Raw genomic sequence first — 22,538 nt, 5'->3', positions numbered from 1 at the left:
AACAGTCCTAATGGCCATCAGTAGGAGACTGGTTTAATAAACCAGGACACATCCACACAATCGAGCGCTATGCAGCTATAAAAAGGAATGAGGAATTTATGTAGTGCTTTGAAGTGATATCTGGGATATAGTCTTCAGTGAAAGCCAAGGGAAAGAACAGTAGGTATAGTATGCTGCCTTTTATCTTAAAAATGAAAAGCATCTAAATATATAGATACAGATATAGAGATTTCTGTGTATGTGTGCGTATGTTTGCTTATTTGAAAAAAAAAAGATAAACCAAAAACTAATAAAATGGTTATCTATAGGATGACAAAGGAATCAGAGGAAAGGGGGCAGAGATAATGAAAGCGAACTTTTTATATGTAGCTTATTTTATAGATTTGTCTTTAGAACCATGTAAATGTTTGACCAATATAAAACAAAATTAAACTGAAATGAAAGAAACAGCAATTTTTCCTGAAATGCAAAAGTAAAATGAAACAAATGAACCTACCTATCTAGCAAGTTGATGGCTTAACCACTGTGATGGTTAATACTGAGTGTCAACTTGATTGGATTGAAGGATACAAAGTATTGATCCTGGGTGTGTCTGTGAGGGTGTTGCCAAAGGAGATTAACATTTGAGTCAGTGGGCTGGGGAAGGCAGACCCACCCTTAATCTGGGTGGGTACAATCTAATCAGCTGCCAGCGAATATAAATCAGGCAGAAAAACGTGAAAAGGCAAGACTGGCCTAGCCTCCCAGCCTACATCTTTCTCCCATGCTGGGTGCTTCCTGCTGTCAAACATCAGACTCCAAATTCTTTGTTTTGGGACTCAAACGGGCTCTCCTTGCTCCTCAGCTTGCAGACAGCCTATTGTGGGACCTTGTGATCATGTAAGTTAATACTTAATAAACTCCCCTTTATATATATATGTATAGACTATTAGTTCTGTTCCTCTGGAGAACCCTCATACAGCCACCCAGCAATAAATTATTTCAATTTACTTTAAAACACAGTAATCTAACTGTATGTCCCTATTGGGATATACCCTAAAGACAAAAAACTCCCAAAAAATCTTTAAAAACATTTTCAGTAATCACACTGAGGCAGGAAAATAGAGTCTGGAGGCAGGGAACATAAGGCCGATCCACATTTCAGCTATAACAGGAAACATCCTCTCCATAGGGCATAGGTGGTAAATGACTTTGTAATTTTACTTCATCCTCTCCATTTACATAGGGCATACCCAAAGTAACCAATGGAATCCTCTAAGGGATATTTAAACTCCCCAAAATTCTGTAATGCGGCCTTTGAGCCCCTATGCTTGGGCCTGCTCTTACACTGTGGAGTGTACTTTCATTCTCAATAAATCCCTTCATTCTTTCCTTGCTTTGTTTGTGCATTTTGTCCAATTATGTGTTCAAGATGCCAAGAACCTGGACACCCTCCACTGTTAACAATACTGTTACATATATAAGACAAAGCAACCTTAGTTTCTTACTTATAATGTTGTTAGGAACCAAGATTTTTAGCATCTAAAAAAAAAGAATAAAGTTTTAAAAGGATGAAAAATCTGAATTGATAATATCAATACAAACACATAGTCTCTTTAAAAATAGTTTCTAGCTCTGTCCAGTGAAAAGAGATTTAAACAACAGCCAACCCAGTAGCAACAAGCAGCCTAGGTGCCCAGGCTGTAGGCTCTAAGTATAGTACTTCAATTAGAGGAACCAGGGCTCCTTAGAGAAATTGGTAATTCCAAGTCCTAGCCCAGAAAAATAAAAGAATGAGCCTATAAAAACATAATAAGCCTAGAAATAATAATAAGCCTAGAAAAACATACCATACCAGAAAGCCAGGACTATCAAAGACTACTAGAAGTGTGTGAAAAGGAGTCAAGAGTCAAACAGGGGATCCCACTAGCCAAAGATGGGAAACCCTGAGTATACACATACAAGATAATAAGTGCAATGAGTTAAAACCCATCCAATATGCTAATGAGCCATGAATCCATCATGACGCTTTAAGAAACACTCCTCGGGCCACCTTTGGTGGATACTAGGGGAGAAACTGAGAACTGATCATTAAAGGGAAAACATTTGGCATTTACTCAGACTTTTCAGGAAAGCCAAAAGGGATGTGGGGAAAAGTTATTCTTTATAAAAGAATTCCAAGTAATAAATGTTGAAGAAATGTTAGACTATCACCATTTTGTAATTCCTAATGAAATAATTGATGTAGGCAATGATTATCAATAACTGCTAAAAGCATTAGGTAGAAAGCTGATGAGAAACTTTATAAAGGATAGATCAGGTGGCCTAAGTCAATGTTAACATCACAAAAAACAAGATATAACCTGATGTGTGGTTCCTGATGTAGAACCACACGATGGAAAGAATACCTCATCACCTATGAAGTTTCTTACTGAAAAAGCAAACCGGAATTCCATCAAGCCTATTGTTCTATCAGTTTACAGAGAATACAGAAACTTTTTTCAATTAATTAATTAATTTTTAAATTGACAAATAAAATTTTATATGTGGTGTACAACATGATATTTTGATATATGTATATATTCTTGAATGGCTAAATCAAGCTAATTAACATATTCATGATCTCAGATATCTTTCTTCATGGTGAGATCATTTAAAATCTACTTTTTAAACATTCAAATACAATTGTCCCTCCCTCCCTGCAGGTTCCATTTTTGCAGTTTCAGTTACCTATGGTCAACCAAAGTCCAAAAATATTAAATGGAAAATTCCAGAAATAAACAATTCTTAAGTTTTAAATTGTGTGCCATTCTGAGTAGCATGATGAAATATCTTGCTGTCCTGCTCTGTCTTGCCTGGGATGTGTATGTATGTATGTATTGTATGTATTGTATATATGTATTGTCCTATGTATCCGTGCTGTAGACACCATTGGCCTGTTAGTTACTTTGTAGCCCTCTTGGTGTTCAGATCAATTGTCCAGGTATCATGGTGCTTACATTCAAGTCACCCTTCTTTTACTTAATAATGGCACCAAAGCAAGAGTAGTGATGCTGGCAATTCTGATATGCCAAAGAAAAGCCCTAAAGTGCTTCTTTAAAATAAAGTGTGAAAGTTCTCTATTTAATAAAGAAAGGAAGAACAATATATATAGGGTTTTGTACTAATTGTGGCTTCAGGCATCCCCTGGAAGTATTGGAACTTATTCTCCATGGATAAGGAGGAACTACTCTATACAATACATTGTTATTAACGCTAGTCACCATGTTGCGCAATAGCTTTCCTTAAGGTTTTCCTCCTAACTGAATATAGCAACATTTTAAACAACACCACAGGGAGGCAATCAGCAAAATCCAAAAAATTAGAAACTCTACAAGACAAAACAACCAGTTTCTTCAACAAATCAATTGAAGGGGAAAGGGAGGAAATGGGAAACCTATAAACTGAAAGAAACAAGAAAAATACAAACCAAATACAACATGCAGATGTTGTTTGTATCTCAATTCAAACAAACCAATGATAGGAAAACATTTATGAGACCATTGGGAAAATTGGGGCACTGGCTGAATTTTTATTACATTAGAGAATTAAGAATTAAGGAATTTTCATTAATTTTAGATGTGATAATGGTATTGTGGTTATATATTAGGTTGAAGCATATGGAATTGCTGATATTATACCATTTCAACCTATAAAAAATGACAATTTAATATAGTCCAATCCAATATCTTTTTACTTTTTAAAAATTTTCTTTTGAGACAGGGTCTTGCTCTGTTGCCCTGGCTGGAGTGCAGTGGTGTAATTTCAACTCACTGTAAGCTCTGCCTCCCAGGCTCAAGCAGGCTTAGCCTCCAGAATAGCTGGGACTACAGGCATGCACCACCACGCTTGGCTAATTTTTTAAAAACAATTTTTTTATAGAGATGAGGCCTCACTATATTGCCCAGGATGGTCTCATACTCATAGGCTCAAGTGATCCTCCTGCCTCAGCCTCCCAATGTGCTGGGATTACTGGTGTGAGCCACCATGACAGCCCCAATATCTTTTTAAAAGAGTCCTAATTTCTTAGAGATTCATACTAAAGTATTCATGGATGAAGTTACATGACTTCCGGAATTTGCTTCAAAATTACTCAATTGATGAAGGGGAATGGAGGCAGAGATGAAACAAGATTTGCAATGCGTTGAAGCTGTGATGGATACGTGGGGGTTTATTATATAATATTCTCCAAATATATATATATATATATATAGCTTGAAATATGTGCATATAAAGTTTCAAATTTTCATATATGTTTGAAATGTTATATTAAAAAATGTCTAAGGCTACAATTAAGGGGTTCTAGGATTGTTTTGAGCAATTGCAACCAGATGGTGTTTGATGCTCAATTGAAGATATAATCTCCATTTGTGTGTGGTGTGTGTGTGTGTACCTACACATTCAGATCACCTTTTCATATAACTTTTTTGTATATCATATACATTCCACACTAATTTTTTGCTTACTGCTACAGGGTTTTGGAATCCCAAGAATAGTCAGCGTTTGAATTTTGAATTTATGTGCAAAAGAGACAAATATGGCTAAAGGCCATGGGCACACTCTCTCTGGGTCCCTGTGTTAACGATTTTAGTAGCTTCTATTTAAATGGTGCTCTTTCTCTAAGCTCATTGGGTATTTTCTGAAAGCTTACATAATGGCTGGAAGCCCCCTGCCTCTGCAAAGGAACACCTGATTCAGAAAAGTAAACACCATAACAGCAACCCATTCATCAGCTGCCCAGACTCACAACTAAGCAGACATGCAGCGACTTTCCATAAACCCTCATTTCTGGCATTACAGCCTGTGGCAATAACAGAGTTAAGGAAAGGTAAGTGAAACTCAGAGAGACACAGTGAGATAATTATTCCTCACGCCTCTTAGAAGAACATTCCACCCTCTCAGAAGAAGCCCTGTCTGAATCTGATTCAGCTGAGAAAACAACTCAGGCCATGGTAGCTGCACCCAACTCTCTAAATCAACAGTGACCTGTGCTGAAGGGATTAAGGCATCCCAACATTCCTCAGAGCCCAAGGCAAGGAGAATCCCTTATGAAGATGAAATTGATCTTCAAGCACCCTCTACCTTACTCTGCGTGATGCCATATTCTTCCTGAATCCCACCCAACTCAAGAGCATGATTTGCATAATAAAATCTCTAATACTTTGATGAACAAATGTTATCCAAGATACTTTAAAAACTGCCTTCACGGTGAGAAATGAACTTAATTCCATAAATTCATTGTCTGTTCGTTATTCTAGAAACATTATTTGAGTATTCAGCATGTGCTGAGCTATTTAGAGATGTTTCTGAGGGCTAGGACTAGTAACTGCAAATCCTATGCTTTTTTTCCTCTCTTCCACACTGCCTTGGGGATTAAAGACAGTGGCTCTTAAATCTGGCTGTGCTTCAAAATCATCTAGGACAGGAGTGGGCATTGGAACACAGACACGCTCATTCATTTATATATTGTCTATAGCTGCTTTGGCATTAAAAACAGAAGTTGAGTAGTTGCAAAAGAAATCACGTGGCCCACAAAGCCTGAAATATTTACCCTCTGTCCCTTTACAGAAAAAGTTTGCTAACCTCTGATCTAGGACCTCTGGACCAGCAGCGTCAGCATCACTTGGAAGCCTGTCAAACATGCAGAATCTCAGGTCCAACCCAGACCCATGAAATTTCACTCTCCACTGAACTAGAGAACATGGGGACACTGCAGGTTTTCTAGCCGCACTCCCACTACCAAATCAGAAGTGCCTGGGGTGGGACCTTTGTTTGAGATTCCCCAGGTGAATCTGATATGCAGCCACTAGGGAAGCAGAAAGATGAGTAAGGTGATTACTGCCAGGTCTTCCTGTGGGACTGCAGCACCAGATTCTCCAGCTGCTGAGAGTTAGCTGCTAAAGGATCACAGCTGAGTGCCTCTCCAGGCACTGCTCCTGTGGAAGGAAATGACCTTACCCAAGGTCACACCTACTTGCTAGGGGAAGACTGCATCCAACGCCTGGCCGATACAGGGTAAAAAGGCCCAGTCTTCTCAATTGCTGAATGGCCATCCCAGCTCCAGAGCTCCCCAGGGCATCAGCTGAAGCCCCTATTACAACAGCCATTCCCCAGGGCATCAGCTGAAGCCCCTATTACAACAGCCATTCCACTCCTCCCTCTGCCCTGGACTGTGCCCCTCACCCTATTAGAGAAACTGGGATGCTGACTGAATTATTATATTAGAGAATTAAGAAGTTTTCATTAATTTTTAGGTGTGATGATGGTATCATGGTTATATATTAGTTTGAAGTATATGAAATTGCTAATATTACACTATTTCAACCTACAAAAATAACAAAATGGTCCAATCTAATATCTTTTTGGTCCAATCTAATAGATATGGTCTACTCTAATATCTTTTTTAAAGAGTCCCAGTTTATTAGAGATTCATACTGAAGTATTCATGGATGAAGTTACATGACTTGTGGAATTTGCTTCAAAAATGTTTAATTGGCGAAGTGGAATGGAGGCAGAGATGAAACAAGGTTTGCAATATGTTGATAATTGTTGAAGCTGATGATGGGTACATGGAGGTTTATTATACTATTCTCCATGTATATATATATATATATAGCTTGAGATAGTAAGAGGCCCACATCACAGGTGGTGTTACTAGAGCTCTCTCCAGTAAGGGTTTATCTCAGAGTCTGTTTCTTGGCTCTGTCTTTAAGAGTATACAGTATAATAGCAGAGATAAGTCACAATCATAAATAAGAAAACTCAAAAGGGAGTAAGTGTCCTAAATGGTGTGTGCTATCAGGGAACACATAACTGAAGCAGAAGGGCAGGAGCAGCAGGCTTTTGGGGTGACAGGTGGGGCTGTGGGATCAGGTGGGATGCCCTTTGAGGCACCTGATCCCATTGCCCCACCCATCACCCCAAAGGTTGTATGGAGAGGCTGGAAAGAAAGCCTTGAATTCCACACTAAGACATTTGTATTCAGTAGATAGTGGGAAATCATGGAAGGCTTTGAGTAGAAGAATAACACAATAATGATCCCAGCTGTACTTGGGAGTATTCACCTGGCAATAATGTGAAGGGGATTGGAGTGGGAGTGACTAGGGGTGTGAAGACTAGTCCAAAAGTTGTTGCAAATGTCTAGGTGAAAGGCGGTGAGGACAGAAGCTGGCAATCCATGAAGGGGCTGGTGTACAGGAAAGACCACAGGGCTCAGAATGAGACAGACCTGAGTTCCAAACCCCACCCCACTGCTCACAGCCCATGTACACTTAGACAAGCCATCCCACCTCTCTGACTACCCCCTTCTGTAAAATGGAAATAACAGAGTTAGGTAATAAATCTGCAAAGCCCGGCACATGCTGGGCACCCAATTAATGGAAGCCACACCATGAGGTCGTAGCTGTGTTCGTTTGTGCTTGTACATCATCACTTATCACCCCAGCAAGAAAGTGTGAGCCTGACTGCTAGAAGACTGCCCTTGAAAAGTGATTCTTGGAGGTAATCGTTTAATGAGGCCTCAGTTTCAAACACACCAGTTGTTTATTGAGGTGCTTAAGCCTGAATCATTCCTCTTAGGAAGGGTGCACAGGCGATCTCTGCTTCCATTGTAACCGCTGCCATGCCCTGTTGTCATGGCGACCAGTTTCCCAAACTGCCCTGCTATTTTCTGCAAGCCTTTCCAGTTTCTTCATGCCCTAAAGTCCACAAGCCCTAGAGACAGCAGCAGGTTGGGTTTTTTGAACTTCCACAGAAAACACTGTCAACTCTTTAAATTTGCCAGTTGGCTGCGAGCTGCTTCTCCAACAGAAGCTCCCAGCCTGAGCAGCAGTGTGACCCTGCACAGCAGACACCCACAAATGTTCCCACTAACTGGAAATTGGTGCCATGGAATATTAGCTGGCACATCAGTCTCTGGCTGGCATTAACCTTGCAGGAAAATAAGGCAGAAGACAAGGGAAAGTCCACCATGCATTTCATGTACACAGCACAGTCTGAAGTTAAAAGACCATTCTAAAAGATTAAAGTTTAAGGTATTGCATTATTTTAAAAATTATTTCAATATTAGCACATGTGGTTTTTCCAGAGAATGTTCACCTTATGAACTTACTCGAAACATAAAAATATTAAAAACAATATTATTATTGTTGTTATGGCAAAATTGTAATACTAGCAATCATGTCACCTTGGTTTCTGGCAGAACTTCTCTCCCTCCTCACTTACCTAATTCCTTTCCCCCTTCTTGTTCCTGGAAATCTTCTCTCCTCTCTGACCACAGCTATAGGATGAAAGAAGTGACCACTCTGCTGGCAGCCTGCCCAGTATCTGTTCTCCCCATTTTTCCTTTGCCAAGAGGACCCTGATACTTTTAGGGTAGCTTGAAAGTTCCCTGTGTGGAAGGAAATGACCTCACACAACATCACATCCCCTTGCTGGGGAAGCCCACATCCAATGCCTGGTCAATATAGGGTAAAAAGCTAAAAGTTTTGAGTTCCTAGACACCCTTGCGGCCCAGAACACCTACATCATACACTTCTGACCAATAAGACCCAAGCAAAGTTTACTGGGTTTGAGGAAAACTGTCATTTTACAGATAAGGAACAGATCAGGCAGAATGCCCCTTTCTGCCCGTCTCCTTCTTCCCATTTGAAATAAGATGGTGCAGCATCTCGCAGCCATGAGGATGAAATCCACACACTAAGGATGGCAGAGCAATAAACCCAAAGGAGCCCAGCTCCTCCACAGTGTCCGTGACTGGGTGTGGCTGCCGACCTCCAGACCTCTGTGCAGACCTTCCATGGGCTAAATCCCATTCCTGGAGTTGGTTTCTGTTCAGGCAGCCAGATGCAATCCCTAACTGGTACAAAAGGTGTGGAGGGTTCCCTTCATTCAACAAACATCCACCGAGTGCCTACTCTGTGCTGGGCACTGTTCTAAGCACTTGGACTGTAACAGCGGGTGAGTCCATCAGATCCTTGACCTCTTGGAGCAAGAGAGTCAAGAAATAAACAGTAAACGAACAAGACAATGACAGGCAGTGGTGTTAGGAAGGAAATGACCAGATGGCCACTGGGGAAGGCTGGTCTCTCTGAGGAGGTGACATCTGAACTGAGAGCCAAAGGGTGAAGAGGAGTTAACCACACAGAGGGGGCGGGTGTGGGGAGGAAGCACATTGCAGCAAGTGTGAAGGCCTGTGACAGGAAGGGGCTCCATGTATTCAGAGAACAGAGGGGAATCAAGCGTGGCCGGAACACGCTGAGCAAAAAACAGAGCAGAGTAAACAATGAAACCATGCTGGAAAATCAGCAGGGACCTCGTCATGCAGGCCCCTGGAGGCCAAGGAAGGGACTGGGATTTTATTCTACACATAGTAGAACAGGAAGCTATCAGAAGGCATTAAACAAGAGAGTGACAGGACCTGACATATATTTTTAAAAGATCGTTCTGCCTATGACATGAAGAATGAATTGTCAAGGGTATGAATGGAAGCAGGCTATGGCAGATGTTCAAGTGGAAGACGGATGTGGCTTGGGCTTGGGGAGGGCCCATGGAGATGCAGGGTAGACCTTCATCCAAATGGAGCTGCCTGTGAGGTTCCCGTATATGGTTACAACAAGGGGCAACCTTGTCAGTGCACTTAGAATTCAAATGGACAGACTAGGAGGAAAGGATGGCTAAAGATGTTTAGAAATGCTCAGATGGCAAGAAGGATGTATGCTGGGTCACTGGAAGGAAAAATGGGAGAATTCACAGCAAGTCTGTGATTTTTTTTTTTATATTCAGAGGGAAAGTATAGGATAGCATCAGGGGCTATTATATGGGGTCTGTCACCGCATATTAATGAGGAATGAATAGAATTGCTGAGAGGTGGTGGGATCATTGTTCTAGAGCATGAATTGCTTATAGGGGCAATCATAACATGCATGACTTTTTCCAGAAATGCTGGGCAGCTCCAAAACAAGAGTGTAAGGAACAGAGGGGAAGGGTGACCCAAGGTTTGAGACTGGCATGACAAGCCTGGTGCAAGCTTGAGGATGTGAGGGGATCCTGGCTGCTAGAATGCACAACACTGAAACACTAAGCCCTTTGTACTTGTGAATGCATTAATTCTTCAATAAGTCCCATCCTACAATGTGGAAACTGAAACCCAGAGAGGCTAAGAAACTTGCTGAGGGTCACACAGCTGATAAATGCCTGTTGTTAAAATCAAATTCCTAGGCCGGGTGAGGTGGCTCACACCTGTAATTGCAGCATTTTGGGAGGCCAAAGCAGGCAGATCATGAAGTCAGGAGATTAAGACCATCCTGGCTAACACTGTGAAACCCCATCTCTACTAAAAATACAAAAAATTAGCCGGGCGTGGTGGCAGGTGCCTGAAGTCCCAGCTACTCGGGAGGCTGAGGGAGGAGAATCGCTTGAACCCAGGAGGCAGTGGTTGCAGTGAGCTAAGATTGAGCCACTGCACTCCAGCCTGGGCGACAGAGCAAGACTCCATCTCAAAAAAAAAAAAAATCAAATTCTTTAACAATGCAACTATTATATTATCTTCAAACAAAGTAACAGGGAGGGTGATGGATGAAGAGAGCAGGTTGAGGCCCAGGGACCCGAGGTCATGATGCTTGTTAAAAGCTGGCTCACTAGTTGGGGAGGAAGTGTATGAAATTGTAAACAGAGACTGGATCTGGCTGGGTGATCCTGTGGGTGTGGCTGTATCAGAATTCAGGATAATGGCTTAGAGAAGAAGGTCAAGAATCCCTGGGTTGGATTTCCAGGCCAAAGGGCATCAGCTTTGCCTAACTGCCCACTAAAATGCCTGTGAAGACATAGAAAAAGACCAAGACTCACAACATCACCACAAGTGAAGACTGGTAGGCAACCTAATCCCAGAATCTAGGAGAAGTTGTCATCATTTGTAAAGCAGATTGTGTTAGATTAAGAAAAACCTACCCAGACTTTTGGTTTTGCTTCATTACACAGAAGCCACATGGTGAGATGTAGGCAGACATTAGGTACCTATCCCATCTGACACAAAGACCTAGAGCTGGAAGCCTATGGAGTGGTACCAATCACAGCTCTGGGCAGCCAACCTGTCTGACCTCATGGGCATTTGAGACTCAGAAAGCTGGTCCCTGCACACACACACACACACACAGACACACCCAGCCATACACACAGACACACACACACAGCCATGTTTCTATATCCATGATATGGTTTGGCTGTGTCCCCACCCAAGTCTTATCTTGAATTGTATCTCCCACAATTCCCATGTGTTGTGGGAGGGGCCAGGTGGGAGGTAATTGAATCATGGGGGTGGGTCTTTCCCATGCTGTTCTTATAATAGTGAATAAGTCTCATGAGATCTGATGGTTTTATAAAGGGGAGTTTCCCTGCACAAGCTCTCTTCTCTTGTCTGCTGCCATGTGAGATGTGCCTTTCACCTTCCATCATAATTGTGAGGCCTCCCCAGCCACATGGAACTGTGAGTCCATTAAACCTCTTCTTCCTTATAAATTACCCAGTCTCAGGTGTGTCTTTATCGGCGCATGAAAACAGACTAATACAACCCATAAAGAGACTAAATCCCAGAAAACAGCTAGGAAAAATATAGAACAGCATACTCAGCCTGAGCCTGTTGTGGGGGCTTGAGGGGGAGGTAAGAGGGAAACATGGAGGAATTACCTACAGTAATTACCTGGTATGTAATTTGCCTGAATTCAAGTACATTTGCCCAGTATTGAAAGAAAAAAAGAAAAATCCCTTTACTTTTCCATGACCTTTCCCCCTTTCTCTTCCTCCATTCAAACTAGACTTGGGCTCCCACTACCTCCATATAGTTTCCTAAATACAAAAATGAACAAATATAATTTTTCTTGGTTTCTGAGCTTCCAAGCAGTTTGAGGAATTTTTCCCATCCCCCCATCCGGAACTTTAAACATCACCTTCACGTATAAGATGTAAATACAACATCATCTTCATGGTACCTGAAAGATGAAACCTAAATGCTGAGAGAGGCATTATTTTCCTCTGTGTGCTTTTTCTATGCTTTTTAAATGTTTAATTAGGAGCATGCACTGCATTTGAAACCAGAAAAAAATATATGATTCTGCCTAAAGACTGTTCCTGTTTAATGGGCCTGTCAGGTGACTGGGATGCAGGTGACACCTGGGGCACCTCCTGCAACCCTTTCTATGGAGATGGAGATTGGAGCAGCACGGGCACTCAGCACAGGGAGAGGGCAGTGTAAGCACCGCAGAGCTGCAGGACTCAGCCTTGTAAACGCTGGCAGGAGGCTCCCACGCTAAATGGTTAATATTTTCAGAAAAGCCCAAGGCAGATGGGGTGGGGGAGGGTACTACATTCGTGCTTAGCAGCACAGCACAATGGACCCTGCCCTGAATTCAGAAACAAGAGACCTGAATTCTGATCCTAGCTCTCCCACTTCCAAGCTGGTGGCCTGGCTCAGTCTCTTCATCTCACTGAATCCCAGCTCCTCATCTGGCAAGTGATGAGAACAATTGTTTATGAGGTTATTTCGGAGGGTGATATAAACTAATGTCAAAAAGAAAAATTCTCACATATAGTAAATGCAAATAGTAGATTCAAATAAATGCTATTTGAATCTAAACAGCCAGGAAATAGATCCAATCTCAGAAAAAAGTGTGAGGAAGTAACAGTGGAAATCCGTCTCTCTTATTATTTCCAAATGTTCACAGTGTTAGTGCTCATAAACACACTTGCATTAGTTTGCTAGGGCTGCCATAACAAAGTGCCACAAACCACATGGCTTAAACAACAGAAACCTGCTGTTTCCCAGTTCTGGAGGCCAGAAGTCCAGGACCAAGATATCAGCAGGCCGGTTACAAAAAACAAACAAACAAAAAAAGGCAGAAAGAATGAATGAGACCTACTATTTGACAGCACAATAAGGTGACTATAGTCAATAATAACTTAATCGTACATTTTAAAATAACAAAGTATAACTAGATTGTTTGCAACTCAAAAGATAAATGCTTGAGGTGATGGATACCCCATTCTCCATGATGTGCTTATTTCACATTTCATGCCTGTATCAAAACATCTCATGTGCTCCATGCATACATACACCTACTATGTACCCACAGAAATCAAAAATGAAAAAGCATATCAGCAGGGTTGGTTCCTGCTGGAGGCCGGGAGGGAGAATCTGTCCCTTGCCTCTCTCTGAGCTTCCAGTGGTTTTCAGTGGACTTTGGTGCACCTTGGCTGGTGGCAGCATCACCGGTCTCTGCCCTCATCTCCACATGGAGTTCTCCCTGTGTGTCTCTCTGTCTCCAAATTTCCCCTTTTCATAAGGACACCAGTCATTCTGGATTAGGGCCCACCCTAATGAACTCATTTCAACTTGATTACCTCTTTAAAGATTCTCTTTCCAAATAAGGTCACATTCTGAGGTACCGGGGTAGAGGAGGAGTTAGGGCTTCAACATGTGAATTGGGGGAGACACAAATCAGCACATAACAACATTCCAAAAGAACAACATTCTCAAGAGAGATGGCTGTGGTTGGGCATGAGACAGAGTGGGAGTCAGGCATGTGAGGAAGCAAGCGTTCCTGGTAGCCAAGCTAGCAGGAGCTATATCATGATTGGGCTCAGGGTAAACCCCTCGAGTCTGCTCTGCAGAGGAGAGTAAATGTGGCATATAGACTGGCCAGAGAGGCTCTGAAGGAGTCTTTATAGGGATAGGATTTTGCAGCAGAGGCCAAAGGTCTGCTGAGAGTGTCTCGAGGCTGTAGGCCTGACATGGGAGGGCTCCTGGGATGAATGGTGCAGCACCATTGTCCGAGAACAGGTTTAGACACCCAACTTCACAAGGGCAGAATGGCCTTATCAGCAGGAAGATGCTGTGGACCACAGGTGCACAGATCCCAGGGTGAAGGTTGGACCTCCAGGAGTCCAAACCTGAGGGATTGCTGAGTGCAGAATGAGCCAGGAAAAGACCCCTTTCTGACTCAGAGAAGACTAGGTTCTTCCCACCAGGGCCTATTAATCGAAGAAAAAAAAATCTGCAATGTTTTTTGCGAAAAAAAAATCTGCATTTATCCTTTGAGTTACATACAATCCAATTACACTCTTTAAATTATTTAAAAATATACAGTTGAGTTATTATTGACTATCGTCATCCCATTGTGTTATCAAATAGTAGGTCTTATTCATTCTTTCTACATATTCTGGAGGAAATTCTGGAATGCACTTGGGATACTACTACACCCTGCAGTGGAGTCACCTTAAATTCATCTTTGGCTAGGGTTGGAATTGTTTTATCTAATGTCCAATGAAGACAAGGTTCAATGGACTGATATCTAAGACAAAAGCATCTAAGATGAGACTCAGGAAAGAGGTTATAAGAATGACAGACTAAGCTTCATTTGCACAGCTAGATCATTCATTCATTTATTCATTTTCACAGTCATTCAACAAATGTGTGGAAGATGCCAGGCATGCAAATGTCAATCATGTGGTCCCCAACCTGGAAGAGCTCACAGACTAACTAGAGAGACAGAGGAATGACCAAGCCCTGGCAATGCAGTGTGACAGGTACCATCACTAGACTCTCAAAGTGTCTGGAGAGCCAATGGCACAACATGATACTCTGCCCAGGAGACAAGGGCCATGGGAACATGAGGCTTCCTAAACCTTTACAAACTGCCTAGGTTTGTTACCACTTGTCTCTTGCAGTGATTTTAAGAAACAACTTATAACAAAAAGGCTTGTGTTTGGCAAAAGGGGTGTAAGGAAGGTGGGGATGTTTTCTTACTGTGCAGCCCATCAGACAGACAACAAAAAGTTGAGCAGAGAGAACTGATGAGGAAAGAGAACATCATCTCTGGGGTCTACAAGAAGAAATTGACAAACAGAAGTTTTAGATTTATTCATTTATGAGAAGTTACTCAGGGTCCTGATGTAGCCAGAACAGCGTTAGGTACAGGGATAGGACTGTGTGTGAAATGACCCCTTATCTAACCCAACAGAACCCTTGCCTTACCAAACCTAACAGTCATCCTTGACGGAAGCAGACATTAATCACTAGTTATTCAAAGATAGAACCACAAGCGGTAACAGGTAAGTCAAGGCAGCTGGGGTGTGGGTGGAGGGGGTTTATCCACCAGGAAGCCCTGGCTGTCCTCTCCACAGGTGCTCTCACTCTCGGGGATGGAGTCAGGCCAGCTGGGCTGCACTCCTGTTCCTCTCCAGGGTGGGAGGGTTGGCTGGGACAGTCCCCCTTCCTCTGCTGGGCTCCTGCAGGGGTCTGTATACACACTGACCCCTCCCCAGGCAGAAAAAAACTGCTTAGTTCCTGAATGCCTCTAATGCTTTTCTACATGCCCTTCTAGTATGGACCATGGACCATGCTGACCTGAACGGTATCCACTTTTATGTTTGTCTTCCCTATAATAGTAACTTCTTCAGGTCATCTTTGTGCCAAATGTCTATTCAGTGAACAAAAGAGCAAAAAAAGATGTCTTTTATCTTATTCTATCAACACAGAGAAACAAAGACCTAGAATATTGTTTTCATAGCTCTATCAAAATGAATCAAGGTCAGCAAATTTAAACGTTAAACTGAAACCAATAAGATGAAATTTAACAGAAATAAATGCAAAAATTCCTTATTTGGGTTACTGAAGTCAATTATACCAATTCAGGATTCATAAGGAAAGAAATTCATTCATTCAACAAACGTTTATTGAGCGCCACCTACGTTCTAGTCACTGTACCAGGTGCTGGGTACATAGCAGAGAAAATACAATGTCCTTGATGTCATAAAACTTAAATTTGATTATAAAGAAAGATCTAAGGATTTTAACTAATCATAAGCTTAATGTGAGTCTTCAAGGTAATATGGCAACAACAACAGCAGGAAAACAAACAAATCCTAACCTGATTTTACATGCACCAAGAGAGGTTTGTTCAATGACCATATCATAGCACACCTTGTATTGCCCTATGCCGTTCAGCTGACATCAGTAGCTTGGAGTTAGCCATAGGTCCCTTGTATCAAGAGGGACTTTGACAAACCGAGTAGTGTATTTAGAGAATGTGGTCAGGCCTACATGAGGTGTGAGAAGTGATTGAAGGAACTGCATGTATTTGACCTGGAAGACCAATGGTAAGAGATGTGACAGCCATCTTCAAATATTGAAAGAGTTGTCTGTGCAAGACTTGATCACACGGGTCTGGAGTTCACCGGGTAGAAATTACAAGGAAGCAGGAAGAGTCTCACAGGAGAACTGCTCCATAAAGTTATGGGAAAGCCTCCTTCCTTAGGGAAAAGATATTCCATCCTTAGAGATGATGCAGAAGACAATTGTGTTGTCTGAGATCAGAGTAGAATATCAAGAGATCAGACTTGACTTTGAGTTTCGTGAACTGTAAAATCAAGAATTTCATAGCATATCCCCTATTAATCAGGAAGGCAGTATTTAGGAGTAGAGGCTTTGGAAATGGATAGAACTAGATTCCAGGTTGGAACTGGGAAAAGTTACTTGCAGACTTCCAGCCTCATTTCCTCACTTGTAAAAGGAGGGTGGTTATAGTTCCTGCCTCGTTCCTGAAGTGAGGATTCAATGAGAAAATTCAAAGTGCCCAATAAAGCACCAGGCCCCAGTAAGTCATTAATAAATGATGGGTAATGGTGATATTAAATGCTGTCCTTTTTATTTGACTATCTTTCAGTTTATTTAGGTAAATCATTTTGGTGTCTGTAATTCTGCAAACCTCTATTATACTAAGACAATTATTTAGCAATTTAAAAATGTAAAGTAGAAGTCCTTTAGAAAGTTTTGAAATGTTTTCTCTGGAGAAATTAGAAAAAAAGTGTGCTTAAGGATGCAATTTTTGGGGCTTGTGATTACACTGAGATGAAGCTAGGAAGTTATTAATGAATGGAATGACTGAGCTAGGTTGGGTCATGGCAACTTCAGAGACTTCCTTTCTCCTTGGAGACCCCCACCAGGCAACAGAATTAAAAATCAATCCAGCAGACTGATTTTATGAGGATCAAATTATGTCAGACCAATTTAATTTCCTTCTGTAACAGAGGGACAGACTTTGGTGACACAGGAAAGCAATGGATATCACATACCATGGCTTCAGCTAGCTCTTAAATTCTAGCCTACGTAACAGTCAAATCTAAAAAATTAATTCAATTCCATTGAGTAGTGGAGATGATCTCCAAAAACAGGAACCACAGGCTCAGGATCATTTTTTGAGTAAGAAGATGCAAGAAACCTCTTCTTTGTGGAACTGGGAGAAAAACATGCCCCCTCCCTGCAGTGAAATTCAGAATTCATTCAACAAATATTTGCTGAACACCTGTCATGTGACACACCCTCAATCTGGATTGGGCTAAGAGAAACACAAGTGAGATTTAAAAGCAGATATGATTAAATGGGACTTTTCTTGGGCAGACATGTTTGTGGAGTTGAGGTTGTGGGTTCAGGGAGGCTACAGAAGAAATGGAATCTTTGGGTTGGGCCAGGTGTTTGAATGGAGTAGGGTAAAGTTGGGGAGAACTTTTTAAAGAGAAGTTGTGCGATCAGAAAGGCCGTTGGAAGAATTCAGGCTAAATTGATTCAAGTGGGAAAACCTCAGTAGCAAGTACTGCAAAGAAGAGGCAGAAGGAGCTCTAGGAAGAGCTGACAGGATGGAGGACAGGTTCAGACAGAGCATCCATTCATTCTGAAAACTTTTACAAGTCCCAGATGTGTTCAGCACAGAAGATGCAAAGATGAATTAGCTTCTCCCCTAGCCCTCAAAAGTCCTGAAGTAGCCAGGAGAAAAGGTGGCTTCAGTTTGACACCAAAGGAGAATCACTAAGGTCCCAGAAAGAAGGGATTCTTGGGAGCTGAGGGTAAAGTCTGTGAGTGGTTGAAGGAGTGTTCAGATGGGGATGATTCCCCTGAGAGTCTCATTTGACTCACATGGCTGACTTCCAGAGACCTTCTCCAGCTCTAGAATTCTAGTAGTGAAGCCATTTTTGTTGATTTCACAGTCTGGACTCTCCTGAATCTACTAGCTCTTTCATTTACTCCTACCCACCTCTCCCATCAGAAAACAACTTTTGTAAACAGGAAACAGTGGCATTCTGGCCTCCTATCACAACGCAGCCACTGGGGGCTGTTAGGTGTCCCCCAGCAGCTTGGGAGTAAAATCATGAGTAAAGCACTGGCAGGGGGTGGGTGAGGTGGAAGTGAGGGGGCAGAGAAGATGAAACGAATACAGAATCCTGGCCAGTCTCCCAGGGTGGCTGAAACCCAGGAGATCTGTAGCTTTCACAGATGACCCATTCTGACTAAAGATGACCAGCTCCCAGTCTGAAAAACCCACAGAAGTCAAGCCATTCCCAAAGGCCCTAGGGAATGCCAGTACACCCCCAAGGAAGGCCTTGATTTAATCTTGGTCTTCAGAAATATCCCTCTCCCCTGAGGCTAACAGAAATTCCCGGGGAATTAAAATGACCCTGCCCATACAAGCGTCTTGCCAATTTCAGGGTGCTGTCCTGGGGCTGAAGTGGAGCTTCTCCTCTGGAGGATGCAGGCCTTCAGGACCACCTCTCTGGCAGGGCTGGCCCATGTTTGGCAGGGTACCGTGAATGAGTGTGTCTGTCCCAGGCCCCACCTGTTGCAGTGACCAGATCTCATGATGGATGGGATATGAATTAGTATGGCAGAGTAATAAATCAAGGAATGTCAGGAAAGTTGTGAGGAACATGTATGTACATATAGAGCCATCCCATAATAACTCTTTCATACCCATACATATGCATATACGCACATACACATACACACTATATACTCCCAGTCACCACGGCAACCATTTCTTAAAGCTGTACTTACAGGGTTTTGGTTGTTTTTTATTATTATTTTTTTCATGCTAGATCTTTTCACCCTTATTTCTTCGGAGTACATCTCTGGCCTTAGACTCTCTGCTGAGAAGTACCATACCTCCTTGGGAAACCCTGTCACATCTAACATTTACCAGGTCCCTCTAAAAGGCTCATATCTATCCTCATGCTGACACTGAATTCAGCCAACACACCATTTGGTAACTTGCTAAAAGCATTGGCAATACAAAATAACCATTATGATTGCCACTGTGAGTCAGAAAAACTGGAGACAAATATAGTGTAATGTATTGTACAGCTTTCACAGACAGTCCTCAATTTTAAAATAAAACCAAGTCACAAAGTTAATGTGGAAAAGGAGCCAGCTTTGGTCCTTAAAAATGGAGAAACCTATTCTTGATTAAAGTGACAGCTCTATTTAGTAGGCATGGATTTAAGATTCTTAACCTTGTAAAAGTAATTCGCATTTCCTTCCTCTTCCATATGTTATACATTATGCTTCAAATTAACCCTATTTTCCATTTTAGATTTCATTATTCAAAAATGCCAATAATATCAGTGGGTGAAGAAACACTTAAAACATTTTTATCCAAATATTGACCTTGCTTTGGACAACATCCATGTAATAAGTAGTGAGATTTTTTTCCTTTTAATGTCACCAATATGTTTATGATTAAAGGTCAGTCTGTGGCAACAGTTTGCATCTCTGCACTATAATTACTTGTTCTGCTAAAAAATAAAAAAATAAAATAAAATAAAATCCTGACTTATGACCTGACCAGACAATTGTTTGCATCTCCTTTTATCAGATTTCTGCTGGATGAGGAATGACCTAGGCAAGAGTATTTAATTTATAGTCAAAATCCACGTGTATGCCCTGCCTCCTGCAAAGCATTGGGACACCATAGGGTAGGGAGAGAAGTCCTTTGCTATGGAACAACTGCTCCGAAAGTAACCTAAAGTGCAGAACTAGCGATGGGGCGGGGTGCATTTATTTTGACCTAAACTGGGATTCTGGTCTTTGAAGCCCGCGAGTGGGCTCATTTCCTAGAGGGAGAAAAGGGGAAGCGACAAGAAAGACTCCACCCAGGCGATCCCAGGCAGGCGCTTTGTGTATAAATCCAGGGAGAGAGGGGCACCAGGTGGCCAATGGATGAGAAGTCACCCGGCTGGGTACGCAGGTGGCCAGGGGATGGCAGATGGGCCAAAGCGGGGCGGAGGCGGCCCTGGGCGGATCAGGGGGTGGGTGGCTGAGGGATATGTGTGCGGAGGAGGTGGGCTGTCCTCCCACCCACCGGTCTCCCGACCAGCGAGCAAGCTTTGGACAAGGCCAAAGAGCATTGGGCTGCTGGAAGCTGGGGCATCGGCGCTGCCTTCGGTAAGGGGCTCTGGTCGACCCCACTCCCTGGGCTTGCATCTGTCCACCGATCAGTGGGCAGGTCCTGCCTCTGCTTTCTCCCAGCCACCCCCGCCGCGCCATCAATTCCTCAGGGAACCGGCTCCTCTCTCAGTGCCCGGGCCAAGGCGCCCGGGGTAGCGGGCGGGCGAGGGTCTGCAGGGGCCCGGCCACTTACCCGAGTGCAGGCCGCCCGCTTCGGGGCCGCTGTCCGGGGCGGCGGCGCTGGGCGGCGCGTCCGAGTCGGTGTAGGTGAGCCAGGTGGATTCTGTCTCCCGGGTCCAGCTCTCGTAGTAGCGGGGCTCGATGGCATCCGCCCGGCTCCCGCCGCAGCCCATCCTCCTGCGCCGCGGGAGCGCCCGGCGGCTGCTCGGCTGTCGGCTCTGGCCGCGGCTCAGCACCGGAGGCGCAGTCCCGGCCCGCAAGGAGGCGGCGGCGACATCGCGTCCCCGCTCCCGCCCGCGCTGCAGCCGCGCGGAGCTCCTGCGGTGCCCGCCGCCCCTCGTCCGGGCCCTCTCCCAGCCCGTCCCTCCTCTCCGCCTCCAAGGCCCTCCCTCCCCTCCGGTCCCCACCGCCCAGTCCTCCCTCCCAGCGCCCTGGCCGCCCCAGGGCCCCCGCTCACCCGCCCCCTCCCTCAGGGCTCCGTGACGGCCCGGGAGCAGGAGCAGCGGCCCCGCAGCCGGAGGAGGGCTGGGGCTCCCGAGGTGCTCGGACCCGTCTGGCCGGCATTACCGTTCCCAGTTTCTGGCCCATCCATCCATCCATCCATCCATCCATCCATCCGCTCACCCGCTCATTCATTCATCCATCCATCCTTCCTTCCTTCTTTCCATCCATCCTGGAAAGAACTGAAACTCTTATCACGGGACCCCAGGCTTTCTGGCCACCTGTTACAAAAGCAATGGAACTGGGAGCAACCCCGCAAAACTGGTCAGGGAGTATTGCCACTAAGACTTAAGGAACAGTCAGAGCCTATGCCTGTCGTATCTGATTTGGGGAGGCAGGAGTAGGGCTATGATTTTTAAGAGAGTTAGGCTAGGCAGTGTCACTTACACCCCTTCCAGCTGTGGTACTTCATGATCCTCTGAACTTTAAACTCGAGAAAGCAATAGATCACCTGGAACCACGCAGCATCCTGAACCCCCTCTCTGGGCAAGGCTTGGAGGCATGGCCGGTTCCTCCAAGCCCAGGGTGGCCTTGACATTCCCGGGATCCAGTTGTCAGCCTTTCTTTTCCCGGTGCACCCTCAGGTCCATGCGGGTTCAGACCTAGAGCTCAGACTTGGGTAGGCCAATGAATTTACCTGTTCCAAGAATCCAGAACAGGTGGTGAAAGATGAAAATCTTCTTAGCCTTCAAGAGGTGGGTAGGAAAGGGAAGGGTTTGGAAGAATAACTCTTCAATGACCAAGCTCTGCTAGAATATGGTATTAAGTATCATATTCATTCATTCATTCATTCGATGTATATTTACTAAATTCCTATTGTGGCAAAAGACTGTTCTAGTAGACATAATACATATATAATATATTTTGTATATTATCCATCGTATGTAGACTATAGGGTGTGATGTTTAATATAGCATGTAAAGCATAGAGAATATAGTACTCATTATATCCTATATAATTTATAGAATGTACGAGAGTACATTGTCTATAACATTTAGCACGTAGCATCCAATAGGTAGGGCAAGTTCAGAGCATTGCCTGGCACATAGTAGGCCCTCAGTAAATGTCCAGTGAATTAATAATGAAGTATCTTTTTATAGTAATTTGATTCACTTAAATTATTGTAATTTGGGCTAAAGATGATCCAGTTGAGGGTAGAGCTGTCAGACATTCCTCTGGCAGGCACTCACCAGAATCCATAATGTGGAAGGGAGCAAAGATTCATGGAACTGTGGCCAGGGTCTCCTCCTCCTCATGCTGAGCCCAGCACCCGTTTGCACCCCAGGACTCAGGCTGGCCTCCTCTGCAGGCTTTGCTTCTCCTTTTGAGATGGCCCTGACAGGACTCTTCAACCTTGTTTTAGGTGTAAGGTGGAGGGAGTGCAGTTATCCGGGAAGTGGTGGCTTCCCTAGTCCTTTGGAATTCAGATGCCCTGTGCCTCTTTTCCTTCCCCCCTGAATATTTCGATTTCAGAAGAACCAGCTTTCAGGGAGAGAGAATACTTAACATCTCTAGCAGAGCCTGTGCTTTCCTCAGTTCTACGGCACAGTGCTCCTTTCATAACCAGCCACTT

The 22,538-nt window shown here is 43.6% G+C and overlaps 1 protein-coding gene across 12 annotated transcripts in view; it reads right to left on the bottom strand.

Annotated features, from left to right (window-relative positions):
• Nucleotides 1–20,832, bottom strand: part of BAALC (BAALC binder of MAP3K1 and KLF4) — a 141,129-nt gene extending 120,297 nt beyond the window's left edge. For 7 of the 12 annotated variants that reach the window (XR_008626461.2, XR_010112826.1, XR_010112825.1 and 4 more), the window contains exon 1: nucleotides 20,478–20,814. Coding sequence is in view for 6 of the 12 variants with exons in the window: in XM_055116817.2 (XP_054972792.1) it covers nucleotides 20,478–20,637 (160 nt within the window). In the remaining 6 variants the exon portion in view is untranslated. Of the gene's footprint in view, nucleotides 1–20,477 lie in introns of all 12 variants that reach the window. The other 5 variants (XR_008626462.2, XM_034966457.3, XM_034966458.3 and 2 more) reach the window with 5 other exon arrangements.
• Between the last annotated feature and the right edge of the window lie 1,706 nt (nucleotides 20,833–22,538).

This window comes from Pan paniscus, chromosome 7, assembly GCF_029289425.2.
Source record: "Pan paniscus chromosome 7, NHGRI_mPanPan1-v2.0_pri, whole genome shotgun sequence".
In the NCBI taxonomy this organism is placed as follows: domain Eukaryota; kingdom Metazoa; phylum Chordata; class Mammalia; order Primates; family Hominidae; genus Pan; species Pan paniscus.
This window is presented reverse-complemented; position numbering and strand designations above follow the sequence as displayed.